Source organism: Ranitomeya imitator, chromosome 7 (assembly GCF_032444005.1).
Source record: "Ranitomeya imitator isolate aRanImi1 chromosome 7, aRanImi1.pri, whole genome shotgun sequence".
NCBI classification, from domain to species: Eukaryota; Metazoa; Chordata; class Amphibia; order Anura; family Dendrobatidae; genus Ranitomeya; species Ranitomeya imitator.
In genome coordinates this window covers 154724747-154748116 of record NC_091288.1, presented here as the reverse complement: position 1 = coordinate 154748116, position 23370 = coordinate 154724747, and the positions used below count along the sequence as shown (strand labels likewise).

The 23370-nt window shown below is 47.3% G+C and overlaps 1 protein-coding gene across 1 annotated transcript; it reads left to right on the top strand.

Moving 5' to 3' along the window:
- The first annotated feature begins 1827 nt into the window (after positions 1–1827).
- Positions 1828–3848, top strand: LOC138645905 (hemoglobin subunit beta-2-like). Its single transcript, XM_069735392.1, has 3 exons — positions 1828–1982; positions 2383–2605; positions 3633–3848. The coding sequence occupies exons 1-3, from the start codon at positions 1891–1893 to the stop codon at positions 3759–3761; spliced, it is 444 nt and encodes a 147-aa protein (XP_069591493.1). The 5' UTR covers positions 1828–1890; the 3' UTR covers positions 3762–3848.
- Positions 3849–23370: the final 19522 nt, after the last annotated feature.

Genomic DNA, 23370 nt, shown 5'->3' with positions numbered 1-23370 from the left:
GGATCATTGTCTTGCTGAAAGATCTATCCCCTGCGTAACTTCAACTTTGTCACTGATTCATGAACATTTATTGTCAAGAATCTGCTAATACTGAGAGGAATCCATGCGTCCCTCAACTTTAACAAGATTCCCGGTGCCGGCATTGGCCACACAGCCCCAAAGCATGATGGAACCTCCACAAAATTTTACTGTGGGTACCAAGTGTTTTTCTTGGAATGCTGTGTTTTTTGGCCGCCATGCATAACGCCTTTTTGGATGACCAAACAACTCAATCTTGGTTTCATCAGTCCACAGGACCTTCTTCCAAAAAAAAATTGGCTTCTCCAAATGTGCTTTGCATACCTCAGCCGACTCTGTTTGTGGCGTGCTTGCAGAAACGGCTTCTTTCGCATCACTCTCCCATACAGCTTCTCCTTGTGCAAAGTGCATTGTATAGTTGACCGATGCACAGTGACACCATCTGCAGCAAGTTGACGCTGCAGCTCTATGGAGGTGGTCTGAGGATTGTCCTTGACTGATCTCACCATTCTTCTTCTCTGCCTTTCTGATGTTTTTCTTGGCCTGCCACTTCTGGCCTTAACAAGAACTGTACCTGTGTTCTTCCATTTCCTTACTATGTTCCTCACAGTGGAAATTGACAGGTTAAATCTCTGAGACAGCTTTTTGTATCCTTCCCCTGAACAACTATGCTGAATAATCTTTGTTTTCAGATCATTAGACAGTTGTTTTGAGGAGCCCATGATGCCACTCTTCAGAGGAAATTCAAACAGGAGAACAACTTGCAAGTGGCCACTTTAAGTAGCTTTTCTCATGATTGCATACACCTGGCTATGAAGTTCAAAGCTCAATGAGGTTAGAAAAAAAAAAGTGCTTTAGTAAGTCAGTAAAAAGTAGGTAGGAGTATTTAAAACAAGAAAATGATAAGGGTGCCCATACTTATGCACCTGTCAAATTTTGTTTGAATGCAGATTGCACATTTTCTGTTAGTACAATAAACCTCATTTCAAGGCAGAAACATTACTGTGTCCAACAGTTATTAGATATATGAAACTGAAATAGCTGTTGCAAAAAAAAACAATTTTTATAAAACATTAAGCTTAAGATTAATAGGGGTGCCCAAACTTTTTCATATAACTGTATGTACTAATTATCTGTCATATTTATCTCCGCTGACCCCTCGGGAGAGTATTGACAATTCTGTACATTTTTTTAACCAGAAACCTCGCTGTGTTTTCATTGGCTACTATGGCTGCAGCGAGCTGCAGCACCAGTCATAGCTGCTGTCAAATAAATGACGCCATGAGTGGTAAAATTAAATCGATGCTGCTAATTATCAGGTGTTCTAGCAATCTGTAATTGATTGCCTATACTAAGGATTGATCATGAATACCATGGTCTCACAAAGCTTCTTCAACAAATATCATATAATATGTTTAATGTTATTAAATTATACGTGATGTTGTGGAATAAGGTAAGGCTGGTAACGGTGGAGAATGATTCTGTTATCAGAGCAGAATTTCCACTCTTCACAGTAACTTTTCATTATTACATTATTCTTTTCCTTACACTAGAATTACAAACTACTGGAATAATATTCAGTGTACAGACAATATTTAATTTGCACCAAACACTGGAGCATTAGACCCATGTATTTAGACATACATTTCATCGCGTCAGAGACAGCCCTGCTCTCAGCATTTTGAGCTGCTTAGAAAGCGATTTTTCCTTCCAGACCGATTAGACTTTGAAGGACTGGACTGAAGGATTGGGGGAAAGCACGACGCAGCAGTAATGGGGAATGGGTGTAACTTCAGAGATTATTATATAAAGGAAGATCCATGTGATGGCTTCATTGTCACTGCCAGTGTACAACAGCATTAGACAGCAATCATGGTTCATTGGACTGCTGAAGAGAGAGACGCCATCACCTCCGTATGGAGCAAGGTCAATGTTGAACAGGACGGCCATGATGCTCTGTCCAGGTAATGCACTTGTACACATTTAATACACATACTTATGTCATTCTGCTTCATACGTAAACTGTAGTCATCACTGTATTTCATAATAATTATCTTTCTTTGTACTTATCAGTGTTGGTGATCAGGCACAGACCACCTTACTCCCCAAAAGTTTTGAAGTTCAGTTTTTAACCCATTATTCATTTTCTAATTTCCATCTATAATATCATTGTTACTGCTGAATTAGATTGTCTAGACTTATAAAGTTAACACAATTCCTTGGAAATTTGTGGAAATTATTAGTTTAGTGAATTTACATGTGTTCCTCCTTGGTCTCCTTCAAATAATATACATTTGGGGCATACATGTGGTGTAAGAGCGAATCATTAACAGTAATTGTTCTCTTCATTCATATAAACTTTAGGCTGCTGGTCGTGTACCCTTGGACCCAGAGATACTTCAGCTCCTTCGGAAACCTGTCTAATATCACCGCCATCTCCGGCAATGCCAAGGTGAAGGCTCATGGCAAGAAGGTGCTCACAGCTATTGGTGGTGCCATCCAACACCTGGATAATGTGAAAAAGCACCTGGCTGACCTCAGCAAGTCCCATGCCCAGGAACTCTATGTGGACCCCGAGAACTTCAAGGTAGCACACATACAGTATATGAAAGCATAATCTGCAATCCGATTCCCATTTGAAAATATTTTTCTAATTTTATAGTAAGTGAAAATTTCAATGCAGACAAAACTTAACCATTTAAGGCTGGTTTCACATTTGCGTTTTTTGCCGCTGCGTTTTAGCGCAAAAAAAGCATGCGTTTTTTTTCCTATACTTAACATTAAAAATGCATGCGTTTTTTTGCATGCGTTTTGCCGCCGCATGCGTCTTTTCTATGCATGCGTTGTGTTGCAGAAATGCAACATGTAGTAATTTCTAGTAGCGTTTTTTTGCAGCAAAAAAACCTATTGCTGTCTATGTAAACGCATGCGTTTTTAAGCACTTGCATTTGCATGCGTTTTTAAACGCATGCGTTTTAATAGAAAAACACAAGAATACACACTGATAAGCCAACCCCAAACCCTAACCCTAAGGGATCCTAACCCTAACCCTAAGGGTTAGGGTTAGGATCCCTTAGGGTTAGGGTTAGAATCCCTTAGGGTTAGGGATAGGGTTAGGGTTAGGATCCCTTAGGGTTAGGGTTAGGGATAGGGTTAGGGTTAGGGTTAGGATCCCTTAGGGTTACGGTTAGGATCCCTAGGGTTACTAGGGATCCTAACCCTAACCCTAGCTATTTCTGTTTAAAGTGGGTTTTCTTGTTGATTTTGATGATTGGCAGCTGTCAGACACTTCTCATCATGCGTTTTAAAAATGCAGGAAAAAAACGCATGTAAACACGTCAAAACGCTGCATTTTTATTAAAACATGCAAAAACGCATGCGTCTAAAAACACGGCGTTTTAACGCATTTACATGCTTTTTTTTCACCACATGCGTTTGCGTTTAAAACGCTGCGTTTTTACACGCAAATGTGAAACCAGCCTAAGATACTCAATATAGTATTTTACATACTGAGACAATTGAATCTCCAAAAATAAAAATTATCGTGATGAACCTATTACTATGTTTATACTATAACTTAGCTAAAGAACGATTTTTGTTTCCTTTATCAACAGCGTCTGGGAGAAGTTCTGGTCATCGTCTTGGCCTCCAAGTTGGGATCTGCATTCACCCCTAAGGTCCAGGCTGCCTGGGAGAAGTTCATCCATGTCTTGGTAGCTGCTCTGAGCCACGGCTATTTCTAAATTACTGTTTGTCGCTGTTGTTCCATCCTTGTGTAAACCAGGCTGCAGTTTGTAAAATAAAATGCTAATTTAAAATAAAATCCAAGCCTAGTGTTATTGATATTTCATCTTTTTTATGATTTATATTTATATATTCAAACATTAACTGTTGGGACATAATTAGAAAAAAGTTAATGTAATTCTACAATTACTTCCTTTTTTCATATCTTCTCTCCCTTTAAATCCGCCCTAGCACCTACCCACACAGGGAATAGAGAGATGGGAAAAAAAAGGAAATCAAAATTTGAAAAAATGTAAATTTGTAGTACATAATCTTCTGTCATTATAATTATCTTTACTTTTAAAAGTATTTTTTCATTATTTCAAAATAAAAACAGTAACATTTCATAGAAGTTCTCATAACATCTGGTTCACGCAATATAGGTGATTTAGAAAGATTTGTACATTGTAGAGAAATTCCCCACAGCAACTGATAGAATTTAATTTTTTATTTTCCAAGAGGACTCTGGAAAATAAGAGATGAAATTTGATTGGTTGGTTTGAGGAACTGCTCCACTCTCCTTTGCAAGACTGATACATTTCACCCCGTGTGTTTGGTCTGTAGCTACAAATGTTTTCTCTTTCTCAAAAACTATTATTGAATTCCTAGAAAAGTGATCAAGCATTTCATTCATAAGCATGCTTTCCTTACGATCTAAGGAGATGTGTGCAAACTCACAATATAAACCAGAATTATGTAATAAAGATCAAGCTGGTCTTTGTCATTACTAAGGCTCCATTCACATCACATCATCAGGCTATATTCTGCACATATGCTGACAGTGTAGGAAGAATGTAAAAAAGAGATATAATATGATTTATTAATAATTAAATATATTATTAATAATTTAAATTAAAAAAAATAAAGTAAGCATAACTAGGCATTTCAAAATTCATCTAAACAATACAGACTATGATAAATCTGGCAGTATTTTCTAGAACTGTAATACACTTTTCATACCTTACACCACTTCATGGCTGCCTTACTTTACATTAATATTTTGCACAAAAAAAGCACAAAATTATCATTTTCCTATTAGATATGCTCCTTTTTCTAACAATTTGGCCATAAAAAGTGGTATACACCCCTTTTCTGCTGCAATTTGCTCCAGGTGTGGATGTGTACCTTAAATTATGCCATAATAATATAATATAATATAACATATCTAACTAGATGGGTATTTCCTGAATGAACTACAGATAGTGCTTTGGAATGGTGCCCGGGCTGCCCCTGCAAGACTTTCACACTTGGGTGCCCCTCAGGCGCTGGTTTGGTTGGTGGGGCCCCTCAGGGGCAGATTTGATGGGTGGGGCCCCTCAGGGGCCAATTTGGTGGGTGGGGCCCCTCAGGGGCCGATTTGGGGGGTGGGGCCCTTCAGGGGCCGATTTGGTGGGCGGGGCCGATTTGGTGAGTGGGGCCCCTCAGGGGTGGATTTGGTGGGTGGGGCCCCTCAGGGGCTGATTTGGTGGGCATGGCCACTCTGGGTCCGATTTGGTGGGCGGGGCCACTCTGGGTCCGATTTGGTGGGCGGGGCCACTCTGGGTCCGATTTGGTGGGCGGGGCCACTCGGGGTCTGATTTCATGGGTGGGGCCCCTCAGGGGCTGATTTGTTGGGCGGGGCCCCTCAGGGGCAGACTTGGTGGGTGGGGCCCCTCAGGGGCCGATTTGGTGGGCGGGGCCACTCTGGGTCTGATTTGGTGGGCGAGGCAACTCTGGGTCCGATTTGGTGGGTAGGGCACCTCAGGGGCCGATTTGGTGGGCGGGGCCCCTCAGGGGCCGATTTGGTGGGCAGGGCCCCTCAGGTGCCAATTTGGTGGGCGGAGCCACTCTGGGTCCGATTTGGTGGGCGGGGCACCTCAGGGGCCAATTTGGTGGGTGGGGCCCCTCAGGGGCCGATTTGGTGGGCGGGGTCCCTCAGGGGCCAATTTGGTGGGCGGGGCCAATTTGGTGGGCGGGGCATCTGAGGGGCCGACTTGGTGGGTGGGGCCCCTCAGGGGTGGATTTGGTGGGCGAGGCCCCTCAGGGGCCAATTTGGTGGGCGGGGCCCCTCAGGGGCCAATTTGGTGAGTGGGGTCACTCTGGGGCCGATTTGGTGGGCAGGGCCACTCTGGGGCCGATTTGGTGGGCGGGGCCAATCTAGGTCCGATTTGGTGGGCGGGGCCAATCTAGGTCCGATTTGGTGGGCGGGGCCACTCTGGATCTTATTTGGTGGGCGGGGCCACTCTGGGTCCGATATGGTGGGCAGGGCCACTCTGGGTCCGATTTGGTGGGCGGGGCACCTCAGGGGCCGATTTGGTGGGCGGGGCCCCTCAGGTGCCAATTTGGTGGGCGGAGCCACTCTGGGTCCGATTTGGTGGGCGGGGCACCTCAGGGGCCGATTTGGTGGGCGGGGCACCTCGGGGGCCGATTTGGTGGGCGGGGCACCTCGGGGGCCGATGTGGTGGGCGGGGCACCTCGGGGGCCGATGTGGTGGGCAGGTCACCTCGAGGGCTGATGTGGTGGGCGGGGCCCCTCAGGGGCCGATGTGGTGGGCGGGGCCCCTCGGGGACTGATTTGGTGGGCGGGGCCCCTCAGGGGCCAATTTTGTGGGCGGGGCCTCACAGGGGCCGATTTGGTGTTGGCGGGGCCACTCTGGGTCCGATTTGGTGGGCGGGGCCACTCGGGGTCCGAATTGGTGGACGGGGCCACTCGGGGTCCGAATTGGTGGGCGAGGCCACTCGGGGTCCAAATTGGTGGGCGGGGCAACTCGTGGGCCAATTTTGTGGGCGGGGCACCTCGGGGGCCGATTTGGTGGGCAGGGCCCCTCAGGGGCCAATTTTGTGGGCAGGCCCCTCAGGGGCCGATTTGGTGTTGGCGGGGCCACTCTGGGTCCAATTTGGGGTCCGAATTGGTGGGCGGGGCCACTCGGCATCCGAATTGGTGGGCGAGGCCACTCGGGGTCCGAATTGGTGGGCGGGACAACTCGGGGGCCGATTTGGTGTGCGGGGCACCTCGGGGGCCGATTTGGTGGGCGGGGCCACTCTGGGTCTGATTTGGTGGGCGAGGCAACTCTGGGTCCGATTTGGTGGGTAGGGCACCTCAGGGGCCGATTTGGTGGGCGGGGCCCCTCAGGGGCCGATTTGGTGGGCAGGGCCCCTCAGGTGCCAATTTGGTGGGCGGAGCCACTCTGGGTCCGATTTGGTGGGCGGGGCACCTCAGGGGCCAATTTGGTGGGTGGGGCCCCTCAGGGGCCGATTTGGTGGGCGGGGTCCCTCAGGGGCCAATTTGGTGGGCGGGGCCAATTTGGTGGGCGGGGCATCTGAGGGGCCGACTTGGTGGGTGGGGCCCCTCAGGGGTGGATTTGGTGGGCGAGGCCCCTCAGGGGCCAATTTGGTGGGCGGGGCCCCTCAGGGGCCAATTTGGTGAGTGGGGTCACTCTGGGGCCGATTTGGTGGGCAGGGCCACTCTGGGGCCGATTTGGTGGGCGGGGCCAATCTAGGTCCGATTTTGTGGGCGGGGCCAATCTAGGTCCGATTTGGTGGGCGGGGCCACTCTGGATCTGATTTGGTGGGCGGGGCCACTCTGGGTCCGATATGGTGGGCAGGGCCACTCTGGGTCCGATTTGGTGGGCGGGGCACCTCAGGGGCCGATTTGGTGGGCGGGGCCCCTCAGGTGCCAATTTGGTGGGCGGAGCCACTCTGGGTCCGATTTGGTGGGCGGGGCACCTCAGGGGCCGATTTGGTGGGCGGGGCACCTCGGGGGCCGATTTGGTGGGCGGGGCACCTCGGGGGCCGATGTGGTGGGCGGGGCACCTCGGGGGCCGATGTGGTGGGCAGGTCACCTCGAGGGCTGATGTGGTGGGCGGGGCCCCTCAGGGGCCGATGTGGTGGGCGGGGCCCCTCGGGGACTGATTTGGTGGGCGGGGCCCCTCAGGGGCCAATTTTGTGGGCGGGGCCTCACAGGGGCCGATTTGGTGTTGGCGGGGCCACTCTGGGTCCGATTTGGTGGGCGGGGCCACTCGGGGTCCGAATTGGTGGACGGGGCCACTCGGGGTCCGAATTGGTGGGCGAGGCCACTCGGGGTCCAAATTGGTGGGCGGGGCAACTCGTGGGCCAATTTTGTGGGCGGGGCACCTCGGGGGCCGATTTGGTGGGCAGGGCCCCTCAGGGGCCAATTTTGTGGGCAGGCCCCTCAGGGGCCGATTTGGTGTTGGCGGGGCCACTCTGGGTCCAATTTGGGGTCCGAATTGGTGGGCGGGGCCACTCGGCATCCGAATTGGTGGGCGAGGCCACTCGGGGTCCGAATTGGTGGGCGGGACAACTCGGGGGCCGATTTGGTGTGCGGGGCACCTCGGGGGCCGATTTTGTGGGCGGGGCACCTCGGGCCGATTTGGTGGGCGGGGCACCTCGGGGGCCAATTTGGTGGGCGGGGCACCTCGGGAGCCGATGTGGTGGGCGGGTCACCTCGGGGGCTGATGTGGTGGGCGGGGCCCCTCAGGGGCCGATTTGGTGGGCGGGCCACTCTGGGTCCGATTTGGTGGGCGGGGCCACTCGGGGTCCGAATTGGTGGGCGGCGCCACTCTGGGTCCGAATTGGTGGGTGAGGCCACTCGGGGTCCGAATTGGTGGGCGGGGCAACTCGGGGTCCGATTTGGTGGGCGGGGCAATAATAATAAGACTACAGATAGTGCTTTGGAATTGTGCTGTCACTTTCACTTTAAGAGCTGATATTATCTGGCAAAACCTGTGTCCTGGTGTGGTCAAGTAGAGTTCGTAGGCGTTGGCATAGTAACTGGGTCTGACTGCGCATATCAATGAGCTAATCAGCCAGGTGGCAGTTGGCAGTTATTTTGAAATTGCCTCAGAAATCAGGCCAAAATTTCCCCATTGAAATACATTGAGACTGCATTCCAATGAGGGGAAAAAAAATTTCAAACGCAAATTGCGCCAAAACAACAAATCCGATCGACACGAAAAATACTTAGCACACCTCTCAGGAACGCTGGCTTCGAAATGACACCTCACTGGAGTCTGTGAGAGCAGCGGCTCGGGCCGCATTAATTGCGGACTGAATAATAATAAGAAGACGTTAACTACGATCGGATTACAATATAGTGCTTTGTGCCAAAGCACTATAATTATTTATAATACGTCGTACCATTTTTCTAAAAGCTAGGTAGGAGTGGTGTGACCTGTACTACAAAGGTGCTATAATTTGTATCACAAACCTGGCATACATGGTAGCTGAAATCTATATCGGCTGGCACCAAATTTATTTTCTAGCTCACAGATAGCCCAAACATCCTATCTTTAATGGTTAATACCCTGTTGTGAATTCTGTGGCAGAGCTCCCTCCTGTGGTCACAAGTGGTACTTCGGCTGATTCTCTCTGTAAGCTTCCGTTGGTGGAGGGAAGTGGTACTGCGGCTTCTGAGTTTCCTCCCTCAGGTGATGTGGTGAGGTCGTTAGGTGCTGCTCTACTTAACTCCACCTAGTGCTTTGATCCTGGCTTCCTGTCAATGTTCCAGTATTGGACTTGTTTTCCTCCTGGATCGTTCCTGTGGCCTGCGGCTCTGCATAGCTAAGTTTTCCTTTGCTATTTTGTTTGCTTTTCTTCTGTCCAGCTTATCTATTTGTTTGCTGGAAGCTCTGGGACGCAGAGGGTGTACCTCCATACCGTTAGTTCGGTACGGAGGGTCTTTTTGCCCCCTTTGCGTGGTTTTTAGGGTTTTGTGTTGACCGCAAAGTTACCTTTCCTATCCTCGCTCTGTTCAGAAAGTCGGGCCTCACTTTGCTAAATCTATTTCATCTCTACGTTTGTCTTTTCATCTTACTCACAGTCATTATATGTGGGGGGCTGCCTTTTCCTTTGGGGTATTTCTCTGAGGCAAGGTAGGCTTATTTTCTATCTTCAGGCTAGCTAGTTTCTCAGGCTGTGCCGAGTTGCATAGGTAGCGTTAGGCGCAATCCACGGCTGCCTCTAGTGTTGTTGGATAGGATTAGGGATTGCGGTCAACAGAGTTCCCACGTCTCAGAGCTCGTTCTATGTTTTTGGATTATTGTCAGATCACTGTATGTGCTCTGACCTCTATGTTCACTGTGGTACTGAGTTGCCTAATCATAACAGTACAGGAAGCCAAAGTACTAATGATTCTCAATAGAGGGAAAAAAGAAGTTCTGAGACCATTTTTTTTTTCTCTGCACTGTGTTTTGCCTTTTTTTTCCCCTAGACATTTGGGTGGTTCAGGACACAGGTGTAGCAATGGACATTAGAAGTCTGTCTTCATGTGTGGATCAGCTCTCGGCAAGAGTACAAAAGATTCAAGACACTATTGATCAGAAATCTATGTTAGAACCAAGAATTCCTATTCCTGATTTGTTTTTTGGTGATAGAACTAGGTTTCTGAGTTTCAAAAATAATTGTAAACTATTTCTGGCCTTGAAACCTCGCTCCTCTGGTGATCCAGTTCAACAGGTTTTGATCATTATTTCTTTTTTGCGTGGCAACCCTCAGGACTGGGCATTTTCTCTTGCGCCAGGAGATCCTGCATTAAGTAATATCGATGCGTTTTTCCTGGCGCTCGGATTGCTGTACGATGAGCCTAATTCTGTGGATCAGGCAGAAAAAAATTTGCTGGCTCTTTGTCAGGGTCAGGATGAGATAGAGTTATATTGTCAGAAATTTAGAAAGTGGTCCGTGCTCACTCAATGGAATGAATCTGCGCTGGCAGCTATGTTCAGAAAGGGTCTCTCTGAAGCCCTTAAGGATGTCATGGTGGGATTTCCTATGCCTGCTGGTTTGAATGAGTCTATGTCTTTGGCCATTCAGATTGGTCGACGCTTGCGTGAGCGTAAATCTGTGCACCATTTGGCGGTATTACCTGAGCTTAAACCTGAGCCTATGCAGTGCGATAGGACTTTGACCAGAGTTGAACGGCAAGAACACAGACGTCTGAATGGGCTGTGTTTCTACTGTGGTGATTCCACTCATGCTAGGTCTGCCACCATTGGTACAGTACAGTCAAAATTTCTTCTGTCCGTTACCTTGATCTGCTCTTTGTCATCGTATTCTGTCATGGCGTTTGTGGATTCAGGCGCTGCCCTGAATTTGATGGACTTGGAGTATGCTAAGCATTGTGGGTTTTTCTTGGAGCCCTTGCAGTGTCCTATTCCATTGAGAGGAATTGATGCTACGCCTTTGGCCAAGAATAAGCCTCAGTACTGGACCCAGCTGACCATGTGCATGGCTCCTGCACATCAGGAGGTTATTCGCTTTCTGGTGTTGCATAATCTGCATGATGTGGTCGTGTTGGGGTTGCCATGGCTACAAGTCCATAATCCAGTATTAGATTGGAAATCCATGTCGGTGTCCAGCTGGGGTTGTCAGGGGGTACATGGTGATGTTCCATTTCTGTCAATTTCGTCATCCACCCTTTCTGAGGTTCCAGAGTTCTTGTCTGATTACCGGGATGTATTTGATGAGCCCAAGTCCGATGCCCTACCTCCGCATAGGGATTGTGATTGTGCTATCAATTTGATTCCTGGTAGTAAGTTCCCAAAAGGCCGATTGTTTAATTTATCTGTGCCTGAGCACGCCGCTATGCGCAGTTATGTGAAGGAGTCCCTGGAGAAGGGGCATATCCGCCCGTCATCGTCGCCATTAGGAGCAGGGTTCTTTTTTGTAGCCAAGAAGGATGGTTCGCTGAGACCTTGTATAGATTACCGCCTTCTAAGTAAGATCACGGTTAAATTTCAGTACCCCTTGCCGTTGTTATCTGATTTGTTTGCTCGGATTAAGGGGGCTAGTTGGTTCACCAAGATAGATCTTCGTGGTGCGTATAATCTTGTGCAAATTAAGCGAGGCGATGAATGGAAAACTGCATTTAATACGCCCGAGGGTCATTTTGAGTATCTAGTAATGCCATTCGGACTTGCCAATGCTCCATCAGTGTTTCAGTCCTTTATGCATGACATCTTCCGAGAGTACCTGGATAAATTCCTGATTGTGTACTTGGATGACATTTTGATCTTCTCGGATGATTGGGAGTCTCATGTGAAGCAGGTCAGAACGGTTTTTCAGGTCCTGTGTGCTAATTCTTTGTTTGTGAAGGGATCAAAGTGTCTCTTTGGTGTGCAGAAGGTTTCATTTTTGGGGTTCATCTTTTCCCCTTCTACTATCGAGATGGATCCTGTTAAGGTCCAAGCCATCCATGATTGGACTCAGCCGACATCTCTGAAAAGTCTGCAAAAGTTCCTGGGCTTTGCTAATTTTTATCGTCGCTTCATCTGCAAGTTTTCTAGTATTGCTAAACCATTGACCGATTTGACCAAGAAGGGTGCTGATGTGGTCAATTGGTCTTCTGCTGCTGTGGAAGCTTTTCAAGAGTTGAAGCGTCGTTTTTCTTCTGCCCCTGTGTTGTGTCAACCAGATGTTTCGCTTCCGTTCCAGGTCGAGGTTGATGCTTCTGAGATTGGAGCAGGGGCTGTTTTGTCGCAGAGAGGTTCTGATTGCTCAGTGATGAAACCGTACGCCTTCTTTTCCAGGAAGTTTTCGCCTGCTGAGCGAAATTATGATGTGGGCAACCGAGAGTTGCTGGCCATGAAGTGGGCATTCGAGGAGTGGCGTCATTGGCTTGAAGGAGCTAAGCATCGCGTGGTGGTCTTGACTGATCATAAGAACTTGACTTATCTCGAGTCCGCCAAGCGGTTGAATCCTAGACAAGCTCGTTGGTCATTGTTTTTTGCCCGTTTTGACTTTGTGATCTCATACCTTCCGGGCTCTAAAAATGTGAAGGCGGATGCTCTGTCTAGGAGTTTTGTGCCCGACTCTCCGGGTGTATCTGAGCCGGCGGGTATCCTCAAAGAGGGAGTAATTGTGTCTGCCATCTCCCCTGATTTGCGGCGAGTGCTGCAAAAATTTCAGGCTAATAAACCTGATCGTTGTCCAGCGGAGAAACTGTTTGTCCCTGATAGGTGGACGAATAAAGTTATCTCTGAGGTTCATTGTTCGGTCTTGGCTGGTCATCCTGGAATCTTTGGTACCAGAGAGTTAGTGGCTAGATCCTTTTGGTGTCCATCTCTGTCGCGGGATGTGCGTACTTTTGTGCAGTCCTGTGGGATTTGTGCTCGGGCTAAGCCCTGCTGTTCTCGTGCCAGTGGGTTGCTTTTGCCCTTGCCAGTCCCGAAGAGGCCTTGGACACATATCTCTATGGATTTTATTTCAGATCTTCCCGTTTCTCAAAAGATGTCAGTCATTTGGGTGGTCTGTGATCGCTTTTCTAAGATGGTCCATTTGGTACCCTTGTCTAAATTGCCTTCCTCCTCTGATTTGGTGCCATTGTTCTTCCAGCATGTGGTTCGTTTACATGGCATTCCAGAGAATATCGTTTCTGACAGAGGTTCCCAGTTTGTTTTGAGGTTTTGGCGAACCTTTTGTGGTAGGATGGGCATTGACTTGTCTTTTTCCTCGGCTTTCCATCTTCAGACTAATGGCCAGACCGAACGAACCAATCAGACCTTGGAAACATATCTGAGATGTTTTGTTTCTGCTGATCAGGATGACTGGGTGTCCTTTTTGCCTTTGGCTGAGTTCGCCCTTAATAATCGGGCTAGCTCGGCTACCTAGGTTTCGCCATTTTTCTGCAACTCTGGGTTCCATCCTCGTTTCTCGTCAGGACAGGTTGAGTCTTCGGACTGTCCTGGTGTGGATACTGTGGTGGACAGGTTGCAGCAGATTTGGACTCAGGTAGTGGACAATTTGACCTTGTCCCAGGAGAAGGCTCAACGTTTTGCTAATCGCAGACGCTGTGTGGGTCCCCGACTTCGTGTTGGGGATCTGGTTTGGTTATCTTCTCGTCATATTCCTATGAAGGTTTCCTCTCCTAAGTTTAAACCTCGTTTCATTGGTCCGTATAGGATTTCTGAGGTTCTTAATCCTGTGTCTTTTCGTCTGACCCTTCCAGATTCTTTTTCCATACATAACGTATTCCATAGGTCATTGTTGCGGAGATACGTGGCACCTATGGTTCCTTCTGTTGACCCTCCTGCCCCGGTTTTGGTGGAGGGGGAGTTGGAGTATATTGTGGAGAAGATTTTGGATTCTCGTGTTTCAAGACGGAAACTCCAGTATCTGGTTAAGTGGAAGGGTTATGCTCAGGAAGATAATTCCTGGGTCTTTGCCTCTGATGTCCATGCTCCCGATCTTGTTCGTGCCTTTCATGTGGCTCATCCTGGTCGGCCTGGGGGCTCTGGTGAGGGTTCGGTGACCCCTCCTCAAGGGGGGGGTACTGTTGTGAATTCTGTGGCAGAGCTCCCTCCTGTGGTCACAAGTGGTACTTCGGCTGATTCTCTCTGTAAGCTTCCGTTGGTGGAGGGAAGTGGTACTGCGGCTTCTGAGTTTCCTCCCTCAGGTGATGTGGTGAGGTCGTTAGGTGCTGCTCTACTTAACTCCACCTAGTGCTTTGATCCTGGCTTCCTGTCAATGTTCCAGTATTGGACTTGTTTTCCTCCTGGATCGTTCCTGTGGCCTGCTGCTCTGCATAGCTAAGTTTTCCTTTGCTATTTTGTTTGCTTTTCTTCTGTCCAGCTTATCTATTTGTTTGCTGGAAGCTCTGGGACGCAGAGGGTGTACCTCCATGCCGTTAGTTCGGTACGGAGGGTCTTTTTGCCCCCTTTGCGTGGTTTTTAGGGTTTTGTGTTGACCGTAAAGTTACCTTTCCTATCCTCGCTCTGTTCAGAAAGTCGGGCCTCACTTTGCTAAATCTATTTCATCTCTACGTTTGTCTTTTCATCTTACTCACAGTCATTATATGTGGGGGGCTGCCTTTTCCTTTGGGGTATTTCTCTGAGGCAAGGTAGGCTTATTTTCTATCTTCAGGCTAGCTAGTTTCTCAGGCTGTGCCGAGTTGCATAGGTAGCCTTAGGCGCAATCCACGGCTGCCTCTAGTGTTGTTGGATAGGATTAGGGATTGCGGTCAACAGAGTTCCCACGTCTCAGAGCTCGTTCTATGTTTTTGGATTATTGTCAGATCACTGTATGTGCTCTGACCTCTATGTTCACTGTGGTACTGAGTTGCCTAATCATAACAATACCCATCCAAAGCACCAACATACATTTCCCCAAAGTGTGCCAGGAGTAATTTTTCAGCATGACAACACCAGGCCACATTTAGCTCATACTAGTGTGAAAAGCCTGTATGGCCTAATTGTGCTACCATAGCCTGTAGCATCTCTGGACTTGTCTCAAATCGAGCAAATCTAGGGCTTCATTGCTTGGCATTTGCAAAGGGAGCTGCCAGCAGTGGGTTTTGGTGATTTGCGTGTCTAATTGCTTTTAGCATGGCAGAGCATTCCTCACACAATAATTAACCTCTTACCGATATCCAGCGTGTAAGTATGGTGCAAGATGATAGTGGGTGTATGTACCAGGCTCATGGGGTGAGCCCTACCCAAATCCAAAAGATAATGACTGTGACACTCAATAAAATCTGCTTCTAACAGCCGTGTGTGGATCAGCTTCTAACCGCCAATCAATAGCGATTGCGGAATTTAGAAGGTTGTGAGATGGAGGTGATTCCCTCTCTCATCCCTGGGATGCAATTGCGAGAATCCGATAAAATCCGATAAAAATAATGACCTTTGGGTCTGCTTAGTACAGTGCCCTGTTAGATGATGCCATAAGCAGAGTCTAACAGACTTTCTGCCAGTGTAAGAATTACAGGTCTAATGCATTGCAGTACATGTGTATTGCAATGCATTAGACATGACCTGGGAAACTGCCACCCGTGGGCCACATCCGGATCTCTAGCTGTTTCAGTCTTGTCCGTGGACCGAGACAGCCAAAGGGCTGAAATAGTGGCCCACAGGATCACACCATGCAATCCCACTGCCTGCCATTCATCCTCCGCCATCTCCCATTTTCACCACTATCTGCATTTTCAGGATGCAGACAGCAGAGAATGTATTAGTGGAAGACGGGGCCATCAACTCCATCAGCTTGTGAGACAGTAGATGCGATTACGTCATTTCACTATGCTGCTGCTGAGACTCAGTGCACAGGAAACAGGAGTAGAGAGCCGGTGGAATGAGAGTAAGGTGAGCATGTGGGGCTCACACTGTGTATGTAAGCAGAAGGACCGTGCTGGGGGTACCTTTCTTGTGCTGGGTCCAGAACTGTCGGGGCTGTCTCCTCTGTTGTCAGTGGGAAGCCTAAGGGTATGTTCACACGTTCAGGATTTCCATCCTTTTTTTTTCAGGACAGTTTTTTTAAAAAACTGCAGCTCTTGGCAGAAAACGCAGGTCCTTTTTTTGGTCCTTTTTTTGTCCTTTTTTGATGCGTTTTTTGATGCGTTTTTTTATCCTTTTTTTATGCAGTGTTCTATGCAGAGACTGTGTGTTTCCTAGGAAGCTTTTTAGGGCTAAAATGGCTGAAAATACCCTAACCCTACCCCTAACCCTAACCCTACCCCTAACCCTACCCCTAACCCTAACCCTAACCCTACCCCTAACCCTACCCCTAACCCTAACCCTAACCCTACCCCTAACCCTACCCCTAACCCTAACCCTACCCCTAACCCTACCCCTACCCCTATTCTAACCTTAGTGAAAAAAAAAAAAAAATTCTTAATTTTTTTATTGTCCCTACCAATGGGGGTGACAAAGTGGGGGGGGGGTGTCATTAACTATTTTTTTATTTTGATCACTGAGATATAACCTATCTCAGTGATCAAAATGCACTTTGGAGCGAATCTGCCGGCCGGCAGATTCGGCGGGCGCACTGCGCATGCGCCCGCCATTTTGCAAGATGGCGGCGCCCAGGGAGAAGACGGCCGGACGGACACCGGGACGCCGGGTAAGTATAAGGGGGGGAGATTAGGGCACGGGGGGGGCATCGGAGCACTGGGGGGGGGCATCGGAGCACGGGGGGGGGCATCGGAGCACGGGGGGGGCGGGATCGGAGCACGGGGGGGCAGCCACACTCCGCCCACGCACTTCCGCCCGCTCCCCCGCACTTCCTGCTGCAGCGGTTCTGCACATCAAATCGCAGTAAAACCCGCAGATATATTTTTGATCTGCGGGTTTTACTGCGATTTTGACCTCACAATGGAGGTCTATGGGTGCAGAACCGCTGCGGTTCAGGAAAAAGAAGTGACATGCTCCTTCTTTTTTGCCGCAGCTATTCTGCGCGGCTTTTTAAACGAAATTACGGACCATGTGCACAGCAGTGACTGTTTTCCATAGGGTTACATTGTTATGTACCCTGCATGGAAAACTGCTGCGGAACCGCAGCGGCAATACCGCTGCGGTTCCGCAGTAAAAAACGCACTGTGTGAACATGGCCTTACAGAACAGGACCAATCTTTGCACTCAGCAGCAGGGGCGTGTCTCAGGTTAAGAAGCAAAAGCGCTTTGTGAAACCTTGGATTTATGTAATTGCGGGACCAGTGGTGTAACTAGAGTCCTATGAGCCTGCAAGCAAAATTTGGACTTGGGCCCACACCAGCATGTTAGTCAGATGTATGGGCCCTTGTAATAATGTCCTCTGTCCTGGCCACTCATTGTCATATTGTCATCCAACCTGACCCCTTACTGTAATAATGTCCTCTGTTCTGGGCCCCATGCTATAATAATGTCCCCCATCCTGGGCCCCTTTCTGTAATAATTTACACCATCCCAGGTCTCTTTCCTGTAATAATGACCCCTGTCCTGGGCCTCAATTCTGTAATAATGACCCTGTCCTGGGCACCCATTACTTAATAATGTCCCCTGTCCTTTGGTCCCCATTCTGTAATAATGTCCAATGTCCTGAGACCCTTACTGTAATAATGTCCTCTTGGGATTCTTATACAACATTAAAAAATCCGCCTCTTGCCAGTCTATGTTCCCACAACATGGAGCAATCTCTTCCTGCTCCATAGCCGGCATGGGGGTATAGGCGCAACATGATGATGATATCATAGCCTGACCACAACATGCTGACATCAGCCGCCCACCCCTAATTGGCTGGCAGTGTGTATAGCTAATGAGGTGTAGGGAGCCATCGTAGGATGCACATTCAGCTGAAAATGGCATTGGCAGGCTCTTTGACTCCACGAGCCCTGATGTGGTCATGCAATCTGTGTTACATACCTGTCCCAAGTTTGGACTCTGCTCTCATCGGACTTTGCAAGTGGCTCAGTGTGCTTGCATGTGTTTATCTACCTAGGCCTATATTTCAGAGAAAAATGTACACTACTCAAAAAAATAAAGGGAACACTACAATACCACATCCTAGATATCTCGGAATGAAAAATTCCAGTTGCAAATTTGTATTCATTGCATAGTGGAATGTGTTCAGAGCAATAAAACATAACAATTATCAATGTAAATCAAAATGAATATCCCATGGAGGTCTGGATTTGGAATGATACTCAAAATCAAAGTGGAAAATCAAATTACAGACTGATCCAATTTCAGTGGAAATGCCCGATGACAAGAAAAAGATGCTCAGTATTGTGTGTGGCCTCCACGTGCCTGTATGACCTCCCTACTGTACAACGCCTGGCATGCTACTGATGAGGTGGCGGATGGTCTCCTGAGTGATCTCCTCCCTGACCTGGGCTAAAGCATACGCCAACTCCTGGACAGTCTATGGTGCAACGTGACGTTGGTGGATGATGCGAGACATGATGTCCCAGATGTGCTCAATCGGATTCAGGTCTGGGGAATGGGCAGGCCAGTCCATAGCTTCAATGCCTTCATCTTGCAGGAACTGCTGACACATACCATCCACATGAGGTCTGGCATTGCCCTGCATTAGGAGGAACCCAGGGCCAACCGCACCAGCATATGGTCTCACAAGGGGTCTGAGGATCTTATCTCGATACCTAATGGCAGTCAGGCTACCTCTGGCGAGCACATGGAGGGCTGTACGGCCCTCCAAAGAAATGCCACCCCACACCATTTCTGACCCGCTGCCTAACCGGTCATGCTGAAGGATGTTGCAGGCACAAGATCGCTCTCCACGGCATCTCCAGACTCTGTCACATCTGTTACATGTGCTCAGTGTGAACCTGCTTTCATCTGTGAAGAGCACAGTGCACCAGTGGCGAATCTGCCAATCCTGGTGTTCTGTGGCAAATGCCAAGCATCCTGCATGATGTTGGGCTGTGAGCACAACCCCCATCTGGGAATGTCGGTACTCAGACCATCCTCATGGAGTCGGTTTCCAACTGTTTGTGCAGACACATGCACATTTGTGGCCTGCTGGAGGTCATTTTGCAGGGCTCTGGCAGTGCTCCTTCTGTTCCTCCTTGCACAAAGGCGGAGGTAGCATCCTGCTGCTCGGTTATTGCCCTCCTACGGCCCCCTCCATGTCTCCTGGTGTAAAGGCCTGTCTCCTGGTAGTGCCTCCAGCCTCTGGACACTACGCTGACAGACACAGCAAACTTTCTTGGCGCAGCTCGCATTGATGTGCCATCCTGGATGAGCTGCACTACCTGAGCCACGAGTGTGAAAGCACAGCCAACATTCAAAAGTGACCAAAACATCAGCCAGAAAGCATTGGTACTGAGATGTGGTCTGTGGTCCCCACCTGTATAACCACTCCTTTATTGAGGGTGTCTTGATAATTGCCAATAATTTCCATCTGTTGTCTATTCCATTTGCAAAACAGCATGTTGTCAATCAGTGTTGCTTCCTAAGTGGACAGTTTGATTTCACCGAAGTTTGATTTACTTGGAGTTATAAGTTATATTCTGTTGTTTAAGTGTTCCCTTTATTTTTTGGAGCAGTGTATTTTAAAGATCTGGTACCACCCCAGCTGGCTTCACACCTCACTGCTGTAGTTTATTAACCCCTTAAAGAATTCTGATGTACTATCTCCGTTAGGCCGGGATCACACATGCGAGAAACACGTCTGTGTCTCGCATGTGAAATCCAAGCTCTGGCGCCGGCACTCCAGAGCGGAGCGTGCGGCCGCATAGGACCACATGGAGCCGCACGCTCCACTCTGGAGTGCCGGCGCCAGAGCATGGATTTCACATGCGAGACACGGACGTGTTTCTCGCATGTGTGATCCCGGCCTTATAAGTAGTCTCCCTGCCTTTGATGCAGGCTTGCACGCCGAGACTACAACCCTGCAAGCAGACGATGGCTGTCTTCTTCAGTCGTTATCTGCCTCTAACAGCCGTGGGTGGAGCGGAGCACTTCATACAGCTGCTAGAGCGCTGTTCTGTCCCTTCATCGGAGTGCCCACATCGGGATCGTGGGTCGCTGATGAGTTGCCATAACAGCCAGGGGTCTGATGTCCTCCTATGAAAACCAGGCTGTGGCTGGCATTCATAGGAGACCATGATTTCTGCTATATGCAGGAAGACTACATCATTGTTGAATGTAGCATAAGCAAACTGATAATCGTAGGTTCAAATCCCCAAAGGGGACTAACAGATAGGCTGCCGTCACACTAGCAGTATTTGGTCAGTATTTTACATCAGTATTTGTAAGCCAAAACCAGGAGTGGAACAATTAGAGGAAAAGTATAATAGAAACATATGCACCACTTTTGCATTTATCACCCACTCCTGGTTTTGGCTTACAAATACTGATGTAAAATACTGACCAAATACGGCTAGTGTAACGGCAGCCATACAGTGAGAAGTTAAAAAAAAGTTTTACAAAATTTGAAAAAATTAGAAAAATATAAAAGTTCAAATCACCCCCTTTTTCCCCATTAAAAATGAAGGAATAAATAAATGCACACATTTCGAATTGCTGTACATTTGTAGACGTCCGATTGATGAAAATATAAAATAAATTAATCCGATCTGTAAACGGTGTAGCTAGAAAAAAAACAAAAGCCCAGAATTGCAGTTTTTTAGGCTGCTGCAACAACAGGAAAAATTGTACTCACAGGTGATCCAAACATTGTACATACCCAGAAATTCTATTAATAAAAACATTGAATTGGGGAACAAAAAACAAGCCCTCACACATCCCCACATCACAAAAATTTTAAATGTTACAAGTGTCAGAAGTTGGCGACACAGGCAAAATTTTTCTTTTTGCAAATTTCTTAATGTTTTTTCACTACTTAAATAAAACAAAAAGTATGGATTCTTGGTATCTGCATAATCACACTGACAAGGAGAATCATATTACCAGGTTTGTGTTATTGTAAAATCAATACTGAAATAAAAAAAAAATCAAATTGCTAAATTGCACTTTTTTTCCTATTTCAACACATTTTTTTTTCCTGCCCTGCTTTCCAGTACATCACATGATAAAATGGATGGATCATTCAACAGTACATCTCGTCCCTCAAAAAACAAGCCCTCACATGGCTATATCAATGGAAAAATCTAAAAGTTATGGCTCTTGGGACAAGGAGAGGAAAAAATTACAAAGCAAAAATAAAAAATCGCTTGTTCCTTAAGGTGTTAACAGGTCTCTCCCGTGTGTACATAGAGAGCGCTCAGTCAATCACCTGGAGCCGAGTGGATTTATAACTATATTCTCTCTGAAATGATGGAGCTTTTTAGAGAAAAATATACCTGGCTGCAATCATGTAGCTTGGAACTGATTCATATGGTCCGTAGTTTGGACAGCTTAAATTGCATGACAGGTTCCCTTTGAAAAGGTTTTCCAACTTGTACATTTATGGCACGTCCACAAGTGCATGACAAAAAGTGACAGTCACAAAAAGCTCATCAGAATGCTCCAGGAACAGTTGTAACCTTAGGCCATGTTCACACAGAGTTTTTGTTGTGTGTTTTTTCTGCAGCCAAAACCACTTCTCTTGGCAGTAAAATCATTGCCATCAAAATGCAGGTTTTGCTGGTCTGTTGCTGTTCATTTTTGCTTCTTCTTTTTTTGTGGTATTTGTTTTCAGTGCCTTTTCAATAGTTTGTTTTCTGATGAAAAAAATGAAGCAAAAAATGCTGCAAAGTCGTTGAGTGTGAACATAGCCTTAGGGCTCATGGCAACCAATCAATAAAAATCGGACAAGTGCTATCCATGATTTTGACATATATCACTCATCCCCATGTTATTCTTTAAGGCCATACACATGTCCAATTTAACACTCGCAAAAAAAAAAAAATCGCAGCATGCATAGGTTGTATTCAATTATCGGATCACACTCAGACATTCATGTTTATCGGTCCATACAAGTTTCGAATTTATGATTTTCACAATGGAGATTTTTTTTTTATTCTCCACATCCAAGGAAATCAAATAAAATTCTCATCAGAGTTTGAGCAGAGTGTGATTAGCATAATCAGCCCGATTGTCTCGGATGATAGAAAAACAGTCATGTGACCCAAGCCTTAAAGTGACAGACAGGAGGTCCCTCATTTTAGCCAAATATGTTCCTCAGAACTAAACTCCTATGTAGCTCTTGTACTCCTTTTTGGTATCAGACCTATCTACTATATAATTGTCTAAAGGTCACTTCCGTCTTTCTGTCTGTCCATCACAGATATTCATTGGTCACGGCCTCTGTCTGTAATGGAAATCCAAGTCGCTGATTGGTCGTGGCAAAACGCCCATGACCATTGCCACGACCAATCAGCGACGGGCATAGTCTGTCGGCAAAATGGCCGATCCTTCCTCCCCGCAGTCAATGCCCGCTCCATACTCCCCTCCAGTCAGCCCTCACACAGGGTTAATGCCAGCGTTACCGGAACGCGGTGTAACGCACTCCATTAATGCAGCTATTAACCCTGAGTGACCAACTTTTTACTATTGATGCTCCTTATGCAGCATCAATAGTAAAAATATCAAATGTTACAAATAATAATAAAAAAAAACCCTGTTATTCTCACCCTCCAACGTGCACGCTGTCCTCAGCAGTGCAGGCGCAGATTCTGGTGCCAAGGATGCTATGCAAGAAGGACCTGCCATGACGTCACGGTCATGTGACGGCGACGTCATCACAGGTCCTGCGGTCATACCAACCCTGGGACGGGAAGCTGCCGCGTGCACCGCACACAGGCGCCAGGACTACAAGGGGCCCTCAGAGGGTGAGTATATGTTTATTTTTTATTTTAAGTCTTTTTTAACCTGTTACATACGTGACTGGGCAATATACTACGTGGCTGGGCAATATACTACGTGGCTGGGCAATATACTACGTGGCAGGGCAATATACTACGTGGCTGGGCAGTATACTACGTGGCTGGGCAATATACTACGTGGCAGGGCAATATACTATGTGGCTGTGCAATATACTACGTGGCAGGGCAATATACTACGTGGCTGTGCAATATACTACATGGACATGCATATTCTAGAATACCCGATGCGTTAGAATAGGGCCACCATCTAGTCAAATATAAATAAAGTTTGATTTTAATCTTCTAGGAATTCTGCAGAATTTGTAAAAATGTGGTATATTTATATGATGCATTCACTTTAGATTTTTTCTATGTTGAATTTTTTTAATTTCTTACTAAGGTAGAAATATACATAATGCACACGCAGTGTGTGCATCGGTTATGCCGTCCATACAGTATTCTGCTACCTAGTACTGCCATCTAGTGTACACTGAACAGCAACACAATTCAGCTCATAGTGTACGTACGTATTTAAGTCAAAACAGCACAGCAGTGAACAAA